The 18,498-nt window shown below is 53.2% G+C and overlaps 2 protein-coding genes across 2 annotated transcripts; one reads left to right on the top strand and one right to left on the bottom strand.

Moving 5' to 3' along the window:
- Positions 1 to 1,710: 1,710 nt before the first annotated feature.
- IUM83_17647 (Glycosyltransferase AER61, uncharacterized) lies at positions 1,711 to 2,754 on the top strand (the record flags this gene model as incomplete). The annotated part of the gene is made up of 1 exon (XM_067942609.1): positions 1,711 to 2,754. One exon carries the CDS (start codon positions 1,711 to 1,713, stop codon positions 2,752 to 2,754), a length of 1,044 nt encoding a protein of 347 aa, XP_067779925.1.
- Positions 2,755 to 3,100: 346 nt separating this feature from the next.
- On the bottom strand, positions 3,101 to 14,525 carry IUM83_17646 (putative polyprotein; the record flags this gene model as incomplete). Its single annotated transcript, XM_067942608.1, has 3 exons — positions 3,101 to 3,253; positions 13,751 to 13,926; positions 14,012 to 14,525. The coding sequence occupies 3 exons, from the start codon at positions 14,523 to 14,525 to the stop codon at positions 3,101 to 3,103; spliced, it is 843 nt and encodes a 280-aa protein (XP_067779948.1).
- Positions 14,526 to 18,498: the final 3,973 nt, after the last annotated feature.

The raw sequence follows: 18,498 nt of genomic DNA, 5'->3' as shown, positions 1-18,498 counted from the left end.
CACTTAGCACGTCTCGCTTGTACAAAACGCGCTTCCAGTTGTTGAATGCCTAATTTTACTGCTTCCCAAGCTGTTATTAATCATACCTGATTTCCGGGTTTGGCCTGATGGCTAGGTCAGGCTTTCAGGTACAATGAAAGCCCTGGACAAAACTTGCTCGCTAAGTGTGCGCCGCCAATTTCGCCTCGCTCATGGCGGGCAAGGCGTCGGTAAATAGGTAGCAGAGCAACTACCTCGACCCGCGCGCCGACCATTGCAGACTTCCGCTTCGCTCCGGTTGCAAACGCTCTTATCGCTTTCACTTATTGCTACAAAATCGAAGGAACCTAGAGCAGTGAGTTGCTACACTGCACAACAAAGGAGAACAACCGATTCTGCTCGGTATTCCAGATGCTCCTCTTCGTCCTGCTGAGAGAACCTAGAGCCATGTTGTGAGCCTCGTCGAAACCTTTAGTAGCAGTTGTCTCGCCTCCGCATTCCTTGTGAAGCTTCAATTCGGTGTGAACTATACACCCCTTCAACGGATTCGTCTCCAGCGGAGTGATGACAGTGTATCCCAGAGTGCGATACGGACATTTCTTCGAAGAGAGCAACAAACAGTCGGACGACATGATTCAAACTTCAGAAGAAAGTGGCACTTGTCGAAGTGAATGACACAACCGCGGTGATCAAGATTGAGCTCAAGCACCGCCTGGAATGAGTTCAGTGTCGGTGCTTTCGCCTATACAGTAAAATCACGATACAAGAAAAGCCTGAAAAAATAAAATCCAGAAGTGACAACCGTACCGGTACACGTTTCACCGACGCTTTAATTCGTACCGGTGTCACGAAGCTCGTGGTTGGGATGGTCGATGTCGGTAGGATGGTGGGGGTTGGACCGACTCACGTGTATTGAACTTGTACATGTAGAAACGTACAATGATTACTTAGTTTTTAGTACTGATCAGGCAGATTTTTTTATACGTATGCCATGGCAACCCTACCTAGCTAGGTTACAGGACGCCAACTGGTATTAGTATCTGCTAGAGGAAAACCACGTGAGATTTGATGTCCAAGACATTATTGTTCGCGTGATTCATGCCAACAATCATGAAAACTGCATCACGCGGCGTGATGCAGTTCTCTGTTGCACACTTTCCCTGGGTTCACACTCAGTATCGGATTTGCGTAGCTGGCCAAGAGCTTGTTGGTCCCCGATTACAGTACTAAAGCACGGACGCGCTGACAACCATGGACCAGCAATCGCGGTCGACAGTCCGACCGCCTCGATGGCCCCAACTCTTGCTCGGAGGCTCTGCCTTGTTCTCGGTGATGATGTTGTTTTCCCTGTGGACGAAGCTACCGTCGCACGAAGCCTTGCGTCGGCCAGTTTCACCAATTCCAACGACTCCAGCACAGCTAGCCACACAGCCAAAGGCGGATCTCTTCACCCTTGTCCAGAAGCGCCGGAACGCGACCGTGACCGTCAAAGTTCTCCATATCGACGACTTGACGCTCTCCGAGTCGTACCAACACTGGGCGCCTGTTATCCAATCCGAATGTGTCCACGGAATGGACGGCCGAGCGGCTCCATGCATCAAGGAAGCCAACAAAACGAATCTGGTCGAGGCACAGGAGCTCCTGTATCCTGCGTTTAGACTCAAGTTGCCAAGTTTCACGAATGGACCGATGCAGAGTAAGTGGCTCTCGGGTGGCTTTCACGTTGCACGGATGCGTATATCGGAGGACCTACAGTGGGCGGAGTACCCAACGTTCCAGGGCCAGAATATGGTATTTTCAAACGCGGTGTACCGAGGAGACCCGCCGCCGGACATTTGGTCGGACAAAGGCTGCATGGGCCACGACGTATCCCACGCGTCCTTCATGCATAAGATGTATTCCAGCGAGCTGGAGGATGACACGCGAGTGGATACACTTGTCGTCGCGACGAGCCCCGATTCCTGGTCCTTCCAGCACTTCATCGACCGCGTTGCAGTTGTCTGGAGCCAGGCGCAACTTGTAATCCCCACCATGGAGAAGGATGGCACGGTGATCGTAACAGGAAGGAAACCCCGCGACTCGATCGTGAACGAGATCTACGACGTTATGGTTGGGCAACACCTTCACGGGCCCAAGTTGGTCGCGGCAAAGCGTCTAGTATTTTCGTGCCGTGCGCCTCTAATTCATCCCTTCACGACGCAGCGTATCACGGAAAATATCTTGCGAGAGCTGCCACCACCGAAGTATAGTTCTAAGCCTGATCGTGATATCATCCTGTTCCTTTCACGGTCGAGGGGTGGTCAAGCAGTCAATGGCGGGCGCCGGATTTTGAATGAGCCCGAGCTATTCGACGCAATTTCAGCGAGGCTGAATGCCACCGGTCGGCCGGAAAAGCTCGTGTACTTCAAACACGATAAGTTTCACGGACTGAAGGATGTTGCGACCTTCATGCGCGATCGTGTGAAAATGATGATCGGGCCCCATGGGGCGGCATTCTACAACGCGCGCTTTGCTCAACCTCGAACTGCGCTCATCGAGATTGTTCCGGATCCCAGCCAGTTTTTCGTGCCGTGTTTCTGGGAGCAAGCACGGCTTCTTGGTCAGGACTACTCGGCTCACGTGGGTAACACCCAGAACAAACAAAATGACATGATTGTTGATGAGGTCCAGGACGTGGTCGAACTGGTTCTGAAGCGGTTGAACTACCTGGACGATTCGTATCGCATGGAAGATTCGCTTGGCCACACGTACGCGTGGGACGTTGAGACAAAATGAAAGTAGTCGAATCAAATAGACATCAATAATATACTACGTAGTAGTATATTGAACGATCGTTGTCTCAACAGTAGAAGTAGCTCCGAAAAAAAGTCGCGTGAATACGGTCAAGCACCACTAAGTGACAAATAACTTTACAGACCGCGCTAACCAACCTTGAAAAACTTGTTCCAGAGACCTCCTGCGTCTGTAGATTTCTCGCTAGGTTAATCGAATTCGCTGGATGTTTCGCTCGAGTAACGTAAGCTTGAGCTATAACAAGAGAAAAACTAACACCAAGAACTCTTCAGACTATCGAAACACAGACACGATATTCCTTACTGCTTTTTGTGCCTCAAAAGCCTCATCATGACTTAAACATGCACTCGAACGCTTGCGTGAACTGCGTAAATGAAACGCGCTGGTCGTTAATTCCGACCGCCGAAAGAATCTTGCTCTCCTTGATATGGGCTGCCATGTCCTCGTACGTGATGGTCGGTTGATCCAGGGGGACGAGCGTCTGGAATGCAGTCAACGCCACATCCCACAAAAAAGTCATACCAGTAGCAAAAAATCTATCCACGAAACTCACGTGTATCCTGTAGTGATTAATACCGCGTTCGATACATTCGAGGTCATGGTGAAGCAAGCTCGTTTGACACACATCCGAGTTTTCTTGGAAGTTCGTGGCAGCCGATTTGTGTAGAGTGGGGAGTATTAATCTGTATCACCCGCATTATTTAGGCAAACAGCAGCGACGCCGCGGCAGCATACAAGAGCTATGAGCTAGTCAATGTAGTGTACTTTTCGAAACCATCACTGTCACAAAACCGAAGGAACCTAGAGTAGTGAGTTGCTCTACTGCACAACAGGAGAGCAACCGATTCTGCTCGGTATTCCAGATGCTCTTCATCATCCTGCTGAGAGAGCTTAGAGCCATGTTGTGAGCCTCGTCGAAACCTTTAGTAGCAGTTGTCTCGCCTCCGCATTCCTTGTGAAGCTTCAATTCGGTGTGAACTATACACCCCTTCAACGGATTCGTCTCCAGCGGAGTGATGACAGTGTATCCCAGAGTGCGATACCGAAATTTCTTCGAAGAGAGCAACAAACAGTCGGACCAAATGATGACGACCGGACCCACCTCTCAAACTCTGAAGAAAGTGGAACTTGTCGAAGTGAATGACACAACCGCGGTGATCAAGATTGAGTTCTGGTCTTTTCGCCTATACAGTAAAATCACGATACTAGAAAATACTAGCATGAATTGAAGCACCACTGACAGCTCTGGACATCATCTTACGAATTTGTTCGCGAGAAAATCTCAAAGTGTGTCGACTACACCGTCAGTGGAAATCTCAAGCGACGTGGTGGTGATGAACTCGAGAGTTCGGGACTAGGTTTTCTCATCGTAGTTAGGCTCACTTCTGCTTCTGACGATTGGGGCCTGCTGCGGTTGGAAAACGTTGCCAAAGGCTTGATAAAGACACTTGTCGCCATGGTTACCTCCAAAATGGGTCGTATACGGAACTGATCGGTTTTATGATCCGACGGATGTCGCACCGATGATCGGGTGTGGGATCGGGACACTAAGGATGGAGAGTGTCTTAGGGCAGGCAGTGTTGGGTGCTGAATCAGTCGGGAAGTTGCGTCAAAGGGCTCACGTGACATGGAGGAAGGTGCTAGTGCGGTCGGGAAGGACGGGGAGGTGGGGGCCGCGGTGGTGGATAGCGAGGGTGCCTCTCGAGCTGAAAACGTAGCAGAAGTACCTGAAGATGGCGACAGGCAAGCGGCCCGGCCAGCTAAACTCACCGGCAGCAGCGCCCCGAGATGTGCTGAGCGTACGATGTGTTTCTTCAAGGGGTACAAGTACACTCGCGCTTGGGCTTCTTCGAGGAAGATAGTTTATCGGTGTTCTAAGTATCGAGCGGGCTGCTGTGGCAAAATGGAGTTTACGATTGCATCAATGGGCTACTCGTGCGTCCGAACGCATACTTGCAGCGAGGCAGTTGTAGCTAGCTCCGTCGCCAACGTAGAAGCTGAAATGAAGGCACAAACTGACCTATTAGCGATTGAGCATGTTGCATGGCCTGTGCGTCGAGTCTGGGAGGAGCTCCAGCGCCGCTTCTACTCAGCGGACAATCCTGATGTCGTGCGCGGCCTGTCGGAGCGGCAAGTGATACGGCGCGTGCACCATGCAAAAAAAACAGCATTATTCGGGCAACGTACACGGCTCTATCGAGATCCCACCGCTTTCGCTAGCGCTCAACGAGGCAGTTACGTTTTTCCAATTTCACTGTATTACACCAAACCGTGACGACCTGACTAAGCCTACGCGTCTTCTGGGTTGGGCGCACCCTGCCTTGGTGGCACTCTTACGCTACCATGGCACGACGCTATTCGTCGATGGGACGTTTCGTTGTGTCCCGAGTGGCTACGCGCAATGCGTCGTGTTCATGGTATATGATCGCGCATCTGGTGTGTTCGTACCTGTATTTTACGTTCTGAGCACTTCCCGAACGGCCGATTGTTACTGGGATATGATACATTTCATCGTTCAAGCTACTGATCAGCAAATTGAACCAGCAGAAATTATCTGCGACTTCGAGGTCGGCTTGATGGATTCGCTCCAAACACAGTTTCCTAACCCAATTGTGTTGGGGTGTCTGTTTCATATGAAGCAGGCACTCCGTCGCGCAATGAAGCGCTACGCTATACCAGAGGATGAGTGCATCATTGCCATGACGCGTGGTGCGTTAGACACACTGACTGTGATTCAGCATGATCCAGTTGAACGGGGCATTAAGTGGGTAAGGCGTGAGATCAAGCGGCGATGCACTATAGCTGGGGTGGCCTACTCTGTAGGAAAATGGAGAGAGTTCTGGGGATATTTTGAGCGCACATGGCTTGAACAGTATTCCATTGAGGTCTGGAATGTGTTTGGGCTGGACAGCGAACTGGTCGCGAGGACTAACAATCCTCTCGAGCGGTTTAACCGCGAGTTAAACAGTAGGTTCCCGACGCCGCATCCGTCTATGGCGACATTCGTCACGGTGATTAAGACGATCTCGCACGAGTATGTGCGTCGTATTGCCAACGTTGCTCGTGGTCGTACCCGACGAGTTGCTCGCGAAGTAATCCAGCTTCCCGAAGCCATCGACATTCCTGCCGACATTGGGACCGACGAGGAGATGGCTGAGGAGGTGACTCCCTCCGACACCGCCACTGGTTCAAGCGCCACTGTCACACTATAGATAGTGTTCGGTAGCTACTAGCACGTTCCTATAATGCAGAAACTTCCCCAATACACACGTGCTTCACCGTCAAATCGTTCAGTTCACATGCCTGATCTGCATTCCGGATCGTGAACAAGATCAGGTCGGTATACGAACCAAAATAAATTCTTCCGTCGCCATGATTGCGGCTCGAGATCAAGCTTTTGCTCGACAGCAGCGTCATCTTGCGGCGCTGCTCGAGTTGGAGCCCAATGAGAAGAGCGAGAAGCAGCATGGCGCGTGCAGCAGTGCCAATGAGCTACGACGGACTGCGGCAGCAAATTCTACTGGCTTAGTGCACGAGGCACAAGCTGTAAGTGGGCAAAGGTACACGCTCACAACTGCATAACGCTGGATCTGAACAAGAACACAAGAAGAACTGCAGGAGATAGATCGTAAAACTCGTTTGCATTGTGTTTCATCGTTAATAACCTTTCCCCTTAGGAAACACCCCCGGTTTCGCGACAAAGCTAGCTTTGCGCTCTCTGAAGCGTGAGTTTCTTGATCCCGGAATGCCCCGTCTGGTCCAACTCTACTGATCTACGTCGCCTAAGTACGAATTTGCGAAAGTTCGGTACTGGATTAAGTGTGGTTATGTTAAGTTCGCCTTAAGTTCGAGAAACTTCAACCATGCCAGGCTGCACGGTGGACTTCGATGGCGACGTGGAGATGTGGGTCCCTTAGCCAATTTTCGAAGTGACCCGAGCCCCCGAATTATCCAGCTGGGATCATGCTACTCTGATCGAGTCACTTCGGGAATGGGAACGAAGATGCGCCACCGGTGCACCACCACTGGTGAGACGTACGAGGACGTGGTAGCCATTATTAAGAGTTGTTCGAACGCAAAACGCTGAGAAACCTAGCTACCTACGTGTTAACAAAGCTGGTGGCGGATGTGACCGATGCCGACATCATGCGGGCGGTGCAGGCCCGCTGCTGCACGCTCAAGAACGAGTTTGTGCCTGACGCCACGTCTCTGATTTGTCAGAGGCTCAAGATGGACCTGTCCATTGATGACTGCGATGCCCGAGTGTTCCGCTGACACGTGTACTTCAACGGGATCATGGAGGACGACGGATTATGTGGTGCGGTAGTTCTCGAGAATTTGGGAAATGGGAGAATGCGGGATCCGGACAACGTCATAAAACCATAAGACTGACGGAGCTAGATCCAGATCCCAGAGATGAAAGCAAATTACTACTAGGTATGGACCTGGGATACGTTGAGCGCAACGAAGTGCATGGAGTATGTGGAGATAACAGTCAAAACCCCTGAAGACAACGCAGGATATGGGAAGACTACATCCACAGGTTGGATGGATTTGGATCCAGGATCCGTATGGATCCAGACTCAGGTGGATCTGATCTGATTCCTGGATCAAACCGGCTACTTGGATCTAGAGTCACGCTATGGATCTACTGTAGTGGGTCTAACTTGACTCACTACTTTAGCTTACACGTCGCGCTACGTGTATGAGGAAGCGTAAGTACTTAGTAATTACTTAGGTTAGTTATATTTGAACACACAAATATAATTTAACTTTAGATAAGACTCCAAGTAGGTAGTTTAAGGTAAAATGAGAACTGTACTGTTTGTAAATTGATCTTCCTCTAAAATCTGCTAAAAACTGTTTATCATCTATGAAAGGGGTTGGCAGCGGCTGGCTGTCAGAGCCCCGCTAATATGCATGTCTCTGATTGGTAGAAAAATGCTGTTTTCTACCAATAGGATCTGTGGGTATGTGTGGACCACTCACTGTGGTGGTCCACTTCAATGTATCCATCGGTGTATCTTACACCAATGTGAGGAAGTATCCAAAACGTTTAACAGATATCCTATCTGTTAAATTCACAAGTGGCTTGTAGCCACTTGTACGTGTAACCCCGTTACACCATCCCCCCCTTCAGGTTAGACGCGCGCGGTCTCCGCACGTCAATCTTCTGAATTGACCATTCGTCAATTCTCCGCGTTTGGAGAAGAAATCCGCGCTCATTCAACGATGAGCGCGCCACAGAAGAAGACCTCGAAGTCGGTGGGGAGTCATCACTCCATCGACGACTACTTCGAAGGCGAAGTACGACGACGTCGTCGACTTCAACGACGACGATGAAGACATGGAGGGCGAGGAGGACTCGCCCTCAAAGCGCAAAGACTCAGTGTCGAGCGAATCGCTCGACCCTCACGCCAAGAACGTTCGCTCGCGTGAAGGGGACGAATCGGACGCTTCGAGTTCGAAGCGTTCGCGTACTGAGAGCGATACCCCACTCGCTTCCGCTGGGGCTCTCAGTACTCCGCGCGCTGCTGCTGCAGCGCGTGATGTCAAAGCTCAAGGCTCTCCGCGCGCTGCAGGCGCAGCGCGCGATCCATGGATGCCGTCCGCGTCCGAGATCGCGGACCGGTATGGGAACTCGGTACCTCCGAATGAGGTGCCGCTGTACGTATGCAGCGCCATCAAAGATGACGCTGTGGCTGCCGAGCTGCACTTTGATGCGGAAACGCATCAAAGGCGCGATTACTACATCGGACTCTTTCATGAGCTCCGATGGTTTCAAAGCAAGAAGACCTCTTCTCGCAGCAAAGTGCCCGAATGGCAGGCACTTTGTCAAAGCTGGAATGCCTTTGTTGAGAACTTCAACAAGAGGCCGAGTGCTTACCGTGATCGGATTAAGCAAGCGCGTGATCGCTTCGAGACGTACTCGAAGCGTGGAAAGCTGGAGCAACTTCATGTTGCTGCTGAGGAGGTTAATGTGCCGTGCGCTGTGCCCGAGGGCTTTCCGTGCACGAAGTGCTTTCCAGGCGCGGTCCGCTTGAGCGACCGCGACCTGAACGGGTACACGTCATTCCGTGTGCCCGAGAGTCTCAAAGAGCTCCGTGCTAAGTTCTTAGCACGTGAGGGTTCGGGCGCTAGCGATGATCGCAGCGCTCGTGTTACTTCCGCTGTGCCAGCGCGTACTGCTCCTCGTACACCCTCACCATTTCCGGAACGACCTCCAGCAAGACGTTCCGCGGCTCCCATGTATCTCGATGGGGAGGAAATCCTCTCCAACGAATACGAAAACGAGCCTCTTGAGGGTTCGTTTTCGGGATACTATGGTCAACAATCCGCTCAACAATCCAGCGGGTTGAGCCGCGGGCGTCACGGATCGGCGGTGGCGGGGGTGGGAACACGCCCCGGGTATGATCAGCCCCGGGCTGATCAGTATGCGCCTCTCCACGACCGGGTGACCGCCGTGGAGCGTTTGCAGGGCGCTGAGTTCGCCGCCCTGAAGCAGGAGCTGGCGAACCAGAAGACCCAGGTCGCGGCGGTCTCGCAGACCGCCTCAAATATCCAGGTCGAGCTGGGGACCCAGATGAAGGGGTTGCTCCAGCGCGTCCGCGCGCTGGAGGAGAGGCTGCTCGTCGCCGAGGCCAAGTCCTCCGCTTCTGCCTCGGCTCCTGCCGAGGCTTCGGGTCAGCCGAGCTAGATGGCTCGTGCTGCAGGTATGGCTTCAGCCGTCCGACGTAAAAGGTCGGATGGAGGCGCATGCTAGACGGTATGTCTAGCGTGTATGCGTTGCCGTGCCGTGCCAACACAGTGAACGGCCCGATGAAGCGCGGAGCAAACAAGCTTGCTCCGAAATCCGAAACTGCATGTCTAGGCAGGTTTTGTGTAGCTAACAAGACTAATGAACCAACTTTAAATTCATTTGTGTTACCTCTGCCCGCATTGTCTGCGTTCAGCTTCTGTTGATCAACAGAAGCTGCTATTGTGTCTTGGACAAACCGAATCACGGCTTGTCTTTTGGTGATGAAACTGATTGCATCCGAGCTGAAGTCATTCAGCTCGCTCTCCGCTAGAGGCCCGGCCTCTGCGTGGTTCTTTGCGGTGTCTGCGCCCTGCGCAGACCCGTGGTCGTTGGTCATGTTGTTGGGGGAGTCTGCGCCCTGCGCAGACTCATGTGGTTTGTCCATTGTTGCAGCTGACACTGTGCAAGTGTCAGCGGTTTTCTGCGGCTGCTGTATTGCAGTCGTAGATCCTCCCCCACTTAAAGTGGGAGCCATCACTCCGAGTAAACTCGGTAGACGTGGATGTCGCATGGCATTCACGTAGAACGGTGTATGCCCGGTCGAGGCATGCACTGAGTTGTTGATGGCAAAATGTCGACGAGCACGCGATTCACGCGCTCGGTTTGACCGTCCGTCTGCGGATGATCCGCAGTCGACATTGAAAGTTGGCTCCCAAGAAGTGTAAACACTTCTTGCCACAGGTGCGCTGTGAAGCGCGGGTCTCTGTCCGACACGATGTCGGACGGCATACGATGGTGTTTAAACACCATGTCGACGAACAGACGGGCCGTCTGCTTCGCGGTCACTTCTGCCGGCACCGCAGCAAGATGTACCATCTTGCTGAAGCGGTCTACAAAGACCACAACACCGGTGTTCCCTCCGCTATCCGGGGGAAGACCAAAGATGAAGTCCAAAGACATGGACTTCCAACACTCCGACGGAGTCGGTAGTGATTGCAGTGGAGCCTGCGCGAATGGCGCAGGCTTCACGCGTTGGCATACCTCGCAAGCACGGATGTACTTGCGCACCCACTTATACTGGTGGTGCCAGTAGAAGTCGCGCGTGAGAAGGACGTAAGTCTTCTCACGTCCGAGATGTCCCGCAGTAGGGGCATCATGATATTCGTACATGATCCTGAGTCGCAGGTCATGATCGTTCGGCACTACCACGCGATCCGCGTTGTCGTCGACTGCATTATAAAGAAGCAGTCCGTCGTGCACCCGATATCGGTGTGCACGCGCACGAAGGTGCTTGGGCAGCTTCTGACGAGCCTTGTCAGAAGGCGCTGTGCCATAGGCCAGCAAGAGCTTCGCGTCCGCGACGTGCATGAACGCGGCCTTCACATCATCCAACAGAGATGATGTGGGTTTGCTCGATCGCATGGCGTCAATGGCACTGACGTCAGCAGCTTCTGCATAGTCCGGCCGACGTGATAACGCGTCGGCCACTACATTCAATCTTCCGGGTTTGTATTCGACCCGGAAGTTATTCTCCGCAAAGAATGAGAGCCATCTCGCCATTCTTTGTGATATGTGTGGCGACGTCACTGCGGTGCGCAGTGAAGCATGGTCGGTGTAGACCACAAATGGTCTACTTCCAAGTAGATACACTCGGAACTTTGCGAGTGCATATTTCATGGCAAGGAGTTCCTTGTCATGTACCGGATAATTACGCTCAGCTGGCTTCAGCTGACGCGATTGGTAGTAGACGACACGATCACGGCCCTCGTGATCGTGCTGCATCAACGCACATCCGATCGCGAAGTCGGATGCGTCACATACGACGTGAAATGGACGATCTTGGTCAGCCACTGACAAGATCGGTGCCTCAGTCAAGCCCCGCTTGACTGCATCGAATGCCTTTTGGCAATCGGTTGTCCAATTCCACACAGCTTCCTTCTTAAGACGTTGTGACAGCGGGCGGATCTTGCCCGCATAATCCTCCACGTACTTGCACAAGTACGTGGCCAAGCCAAGGAACTGCCTCAGTCCCTTGACACTTGAAGGCGTTGGCCATTCATTTATCACTCCGACCTTTTCCGGGTCAGGGCGAACACCATTCTTTCCTACGATACACCTGAGGACGGGTATCTCGCTCGCCCCGAAGATACACTTCTTCAGGTTCGCGTAGAGCTTATGCTTTCGCATAAGCTCACGTAGCTTCCGGAGGTGCACCCTGTGCATCTCTACGTCGGTCTTCCCGTCCACAGCCCGGCTGTGGATGAACACATCATCGAAGTAGCTCGGTGCGAAATCGTGCACCAAGCGCAACAAGTGCGTCACGCACCTGTTGAAAGTCGCAGGGGCGTTCTTAAGCCCATTCTGCATCAGTGTCGGGTCTCATCGGCTTATCTCTCGGTGGCGCGGAACTCTCGCGTTTCTGGTGGGGCAAAAGCATATTGGTCTCAATGGATGCTCCATGATTGATCACCTTCACTGCTACTTTTCGCACTTTGGCCACCGTGCGCTGAAAGTCAGCTCGTTGTTGACGGGCTGTCATAATATCGTCACGCGCGCGTAGCTCAGCTAACATTTGACGTAATGCAGCATGTAGTTGTTTAGCACGAGCTTCATGACGTCCACGCAGTTCGCCGACTAGGATTTCCAGTACGCGAGCCATGTCGTTTTCAGCACGGCGCTGATGTCGCTTGGCTGCTGACGTTGCTCCGCCGCTCAACGCCACACGAGTGTTGTGTAATGCCCTCGAAGGTATGTTCGCTGCACCCTGTGTATGCTGCTGGACCGCTTTGAAGTTGGCTCGATCTGGTGCACTTGCGGCGGGATCGTTGGCTATGGCGTCGTCGCCTACACTCACTACTTTGGTGTCGGCACTGAAAGCGGTTTCATCCCCGTCCATCGCACAACGATTGGAACTTGTCGATGTCGCTGCAATGCTGTCATCATCACCAAATAGCTTGCTCTCGAGGGTCACTGCGCTGATGGTGACTTCTTTACGTGGCACGCCCTGTAGTGCTTCTATTCCTCCTACAGCTTGTAATCCATGCTCCGGACACTCTTCCCTTTCATCTATTAGATTCGTCGGCTCCATAGCGATGATTTCCGCTGCAGCAGCAGGTAAGTTGCGATCCGTCGCATCTCGACACGATATATTCGGCTGCACTGTGACGATAGTTTCTGCTTCGTCTTCACTGCTTCCATCGTCATCCTTTTCTCGCTGAACTGCCTGTTCTGATTGACTTTGTCTTCCTCCATCTGTTCGATTCTGATGCCGCCCAGAATTCATCTGCTGCTCCACAGCTTGAACGCCTCCGAGCTTGCTCTCCCCCTGGGTCGGTGCACGACCCGTTGGCACGATTTTGTCTACCACTCGGCTAGTTAAGGGAGTGGCTGGCAGATTCCATCGAGAGTGCCGTCGTCTCCGCTTTGCTGCCCTTTGTTCATTGCTGCTATTCGGAGTAATTTCATCGCTGGGGTGTTTGTCGTTTACCGACAGTAGAGTCCCCACCTCTACTGCCGTGCAGCATTTCCCGGCGACGACTGCGGCTGCTGTTGCTGGCTTGTATTCTGGTTCGGAGTTGCAGATACATTTGGCCCACTTGGCTGTCGTGCTCTCAGCGCTTGTCGTTCTTGTGCATCGGCGATTCTCGCGGGACACTCGCGATACCAGTGACCAGTTTCGTTGCAGTAGTGGCAGTGTGGGTTTGTGTAACGGGGTTACACGCACAAGTGGCTACAAGCCACTTGTGAATTTAACAGATAGGTTATCTGTTAAACGTTTTAGATACTTCCTCGCCTTGGTGTAAGACACACCAATGGATACATTGAAGTGGACCACCACAAAGAGTGGTCCACACATACCCAAAGATCCTATTGGTAGAAAGCAGCATCTTTCTACCAATCAGAGACATGCATATTAGCGGGGCTCTGACAACCAGCCGCTGCCAACCCTTTCATAGATGATAAACAGTTTTTAGCAGATTTTAGAGGAAGATCAATTTACAAACAATACAGTTCTCATTTCACCTAATATAAGTCACTTGGAATCCCTTCTTGTTTAACTTATATTTGTGTATTCAAATATAATTAACCTAAGTAATTACTAAGTACTTACGCTTCCTCATACACGTTGCGCAACGTGTAAGCTAACATAGTGAGTCAAGTTAGACCCACTACAGTTTCCCTTCGCGCCTGCTGCTTGATTAGCGCTTCGTGCTGGTCCTCGTCCCGCCTAATCATTACCACCGAAGCGTCCTCCTCCTCTTCCAGGATAAATACCGCCGTATCGGCCTCCTCCATGTCCAGCAAAGTGTCCACCGTATCGACCTCCTCCTCTTCCGGCATAACCACCTCCGTATTGACCTTCTCCGCGTCCTCTACCACCGTAGCCTTGGCTGTTATAGCCTCCAGCTGAGTGACTGCTTACGTACGGTTGGCTACCCCCATAACTTCCACCAAATGACTGTTACGCGGTGTTGTCATGGATCAACTGATTGTCTTCACACGGCCAGGTCGATGCCGTCGCAACTTGCGTGCTAGAGGCGAGTGGAAGTGGCGCCGACTTCTCTTCCTTCTCCGCCTTCACCTCCAGGGTCTTCACGAGCTTTGGCTTGGCCTGATTCGTACTGGTCTTGGTGGCGACTGATTTCGGCTCTGCAGCGGCAGCGACTGCTTTTGCTGCGACAGAGATAGCTTGTAATGCGCCCAATGGGAGCGAGTTCTCCTTCTCCAGACCCCTCATGGTAGCCAGTTGCACCCTCTGTCCTTTGCGGTCATATGGTGGAGATTGTTTTGCTTTGACCGCCCCAAGATTCAATCCCAGCTTTGTCCAATCGAGTTGATCAGGAGAGATCACCGCAGGCGTCGCTTCGACTGTGGCTGCTTTTCCTGCACTCTCCAGCATTCGCCATTGCTCGTACTTCTTCACGGCCAGCTTCCAGTCGTTGATCGCACTGCCTTCTCCATAGCGCCCGCAGTTGTCGGTCGCAAAGCTGACGGCTTGCTCCAGCGTCGGCATTCTGGCGGAGGTCACCGTTTGAGACGAGATCGGATTGTCCAAGCCTCTCGCGAAGGCATCCACGTCGAGTGGCGGCGCCAAACCAGGGTGGCCAGCTCTGAACTCGGTAAGGCTCTTCGAGTAGTCCAGCAAAAGTTCTCCAGGTTGTTGCCTACGCGCCATTAACTTGTTTTGTATCTCTTATGCTGTTTCGCGACTGCCATATGCCTCACGCAGCTTGCGCTCCAAGTACAGCAAATTGCGGCGCTCCGGGGCCGTATGCTTGTTCAGTGCGAGGAACCAAGTGTTGGCCGGCCCTTTTAAGTGTGCAGCGACGCCGTAGTACAAGTCCACGGGCGACCATTCCTCGCCGTTTAACACAAACTGAGAATGCGCTGCTATTGGGACCGTCTCCAGCCATGACCCAACGCCTTCGGTTGCCTTGCCAGTAAAGTCATCAATATCCAGCTTCTTCTTTCGTCGTCGCGGTTCTGCTTGGGGCATTGTCTGTGGTGGTGGTGTGGGAGGTGGTGGCGGTGCTGCTGCTGCTCCAGCCATTGGCGCTGGGGTAATCAACTGCAACGTGATGGTCCGCTGCTGCTCTGGCGTCAAGGTGTCCCACCAGTGTCGTTCTCTTTGGCCACCTTGAGGTAGCGCATCGCTGTCATTGCCACCTCCTACTTGTCGCGTGTCATCGTGTCTGTAACGGGGTTACACGTACAAGTGGCTGCAAGCCACTTGTGAATTTAACAGATAGGTTATCTGTTAAACGTTTTGGATACTTCCTCACATTGGTGTAAGATACACCGATGGATACATTGAAGTGGACCACCACAGTGAGTGGTCCACACATACCCAAAGATCCTATTGGTAGAAAGCAGCATCTTTCTACCAATCAGAGACATGCATATTAGCGGGGCTCTGACAACCAGCCGCTGCCAACCCTTTCATAGATGATAAACAGTTTTTAGCAGATTTTAGAGGAAGATCAATTTACAAACAATACAGTTCTCATTTCACCTAATATAAGTCACTTGGAATCCCTTCTTGTTTAACTTATATTTGTGTATTCAAATATAATTAACCTAAGTAATTACTAAGTACTTACGCTTCCTCATACACGTTGCGCAACGTGTAAGCTAAAGTAGTGAGTCAAGTTAGACCAACTACACCTGGTAGCACTTTGTAGTCCGTCCAACGACCGACTGCTTGACGTTCGTACAGGGTGTACGAACGCGGAGCCGAGAACCACATGAGCACGGAGGTGCCCATGGAGGGCTCCAACACGCCTGCAACGCATGTTGCACGCGCTGACTGCCCCCACCTGTCTGACCCAGAGTGGGAGGCCCTCCAACGACTGTCAACAGTCATTGGAGAAGCGGCGATAGCTACAATGCTGCGTACGCTATCGCCGACGGAGCAACATGGTGTTGCTCTGGGGTTCATCATGAAGGAGCAGCGTGATGCTGCTTCCTCAGTGACGGCGTCGTCAGGGACGACACCGCGTGCTCAACCATTAAAGTTGAGCGTAAGCAATCACGTGGGAAGAGAGGGAGAGCCTCTCCTCCGATGGCTTGTCGAACTCGACACAGCCATTGCGGCTCGACGTATCGTCGACCCGTTGTCAAAGGTTGCGTTCGCCATGTCATGTCTTGGCGGACGAGCGAGGGGTTAGGCGTACGGACGCCGACTCTCAGATCCTACGTGCTTCAGCACGTACGAAGTGTTCAAAGAGGAGCTCAAACAAGCGTTTGAGCCCCCGCAAAACGAGTTCCGGTCGAGGGCGGAGTTCCTCGACCTTCAGCAGGGTAAGCATGACGTCCATGCTTACGCGCAGCGCGCACGATATTTGGTATCAAATATCGTGACTAACCCGATTGACGAGGCGACCAAGGTCGTCACGTTCATGAAAGGCCTTAGAGATGGGCCCGTGAAGACCTATCTCTTCCGAGAGTACCCGAGTACTCTCGAAGCTGCAATCACCCTTGCCATGCAACAAGAGTTTCGCCTGCGGCAGGCAAAACTCCATGCAAACGTACCGAGGCCGCAACCGCGCCCGGTAGCGAGGACGGGAGGTCCGGAGCCAATGGACGTCTCGAACGCAACAACTGCTGGTTACCAGCAGCAGGGAGGTAACGTGCGATGCTTCCGTTGCGGAAGGATCGGTCACTTTGCACGGGAGTGCACAGCTCCCATGCCCCCTGGAGGTGGCCGTCGTGGCGATGCTAGGCATCGCCGCGGACCAACAAAAACGCGAACATCCAGTAGGCGCGGGGCGCCCTACTGGTAATGCAGTCGCGCGTGCCGACATCGGGCAGGCGACACTGTGAGACCAGCTCTCACTGCAAGAAACAAGATGACAGGCCGAACCTAGTCATCTTGAAGGTTTACTCGAAGAGAGCGAGTGACTCTCTTCGAGCTTTGGTAGATTCAGGCGCGTCGAACAACTTTGTTCGACTACGAAGCCTGTCGAGACTTGACTTCGAGGAGGTAAATGTACCTCGAAGTCTTCTGGAGGTACGACTGGCAACAGGTGCCATCGTGAAGACCGAGAAGCGCGTCGTGATCGTGCGCTTCTCGTACAAACAACGAGTGTTTGTCGAACGCTTTATCGTCCTGGACCTGGACGATAAGTTCGACGTAGTAATGGGCATGCCGTGGCTTGCACGGCTTGATCCGGTGATAGACTGGAAGAAGCGCACGCTCGTGCGCTTCGGACGCGACAGCGGAACAGAGAGCGATGGCCCTGTTACCCCAGCGCACGCACCAGCAGGTGCGCGCGACTCGCCAGACGAGACAGCGCTTAATGGCGCTGTCCCGGAGTGCCCAAGGGGTGCGCGAGGATGCGCACAATTGGGATCCACGTCGGCGGTGCTGCCGACGTCGGAAGAAAAAGATGTGCTGGTTCCGGGAACCAACACCCACGTTCAAGCGTGTAAGGGACGGTCCCTGACCCGAAGAGGTCAGGTCGACAACGACGCGTCAATTCCGGGAGCCGACGCACCCTCGGTCATGAGGGGCTCCGCCAATGAATGGCGTCGAGGTGCCAAAGGCGTGTCAACTCCGGGAGTTGACGCTGCAAACAGTGCGGACGGTTGGAAACGTACCGCACTGACGCAATTTGCATGCTGTCGTGCAGCCGGGCTGCACGACGAAGCGCCATGCGGTCAAGCCGGGCTTGATATCGCGCGCCCGCAGACAGGGTCTGCCGGCGAAGGGACACATTACCGTGCAGCCGGGCTGCCCGAAGGAAAATGCGGTCAAGCCGGGCTTGATACCGCGCGCCCGCGGACAGGGTCCGCCGGCGAACAACTATCCACGGCCGGGCCTGGACCAGAAGAACAACTGTGCGGAGCCGGGCTCCGCACAACAAGAAGACGGCGCAAGCGGAGAACGCTGCGCAAGTCTCGGTCCGGGACCGAGACCCAACAAGAGCAGTCTGCTGGGCAGACTGCGGTGGTGAAGCCGAATGTCAAGACGCTAAGCGTCTTGACGCGCACCGATACTGGATTCCAGTGTCGCGACATGGAACTCGCTAGTCCCCCGACGACGGCGTCGGAGTTCACTTCGCTTCCAGCCATGAGCTGGAAGCGCTTCACGCGCGACTTGCACGATGGACGCATCGATCAAGTCTGCGTTCTTTCGGACAGCGAAAGAACGGCGAGCGAGAGCGAAGAGCTGAGGCAGCTCTTCATGGGAAGTACCACTGAGAGTGAAGACACTCTCAGTGCGAAGACGAAGCGAGAGCGCTTCGAGGAACAAGGTTGGGACTCGCTGAAGTCGAGTCCCTATTACGAATTGTTGAGGGAGTACAAAGACGTACTCCCGGAAGAGATTCCTGCGGAGCTTCCGCAGGATAAGGGCATTCAGCACGAGATTGATCTCGTGCCGGGCACGAAGTACTGTGTCACGCGGCAGTGGCCACTGCCGCGAGAGCAAGTGAAAGCGATCGACGACTTCTTTGAAAGTCGTCGCAAAGCAGGACAAGTGCGGG

The sequence above is a fragment of the Phytophthora cinnamomi genome, assembly GCF_018691715.1.
Source record: "Phytophthora cinnamomi strain GKB4 chromosome Unknown Contig131, whole genome shotgun sequence".
NCBI lineage: Eukaryota > Oomycota > Peronosporomycetes > Peronosporales > Peronosporaceae > Phytophthora > Phytophthora cinnamomi.
The sequence above is the reverse complement of the archived record's forward strand: the minus strand, read 5'-3'. Positions and strand labels throughout refer to the sequence as shown.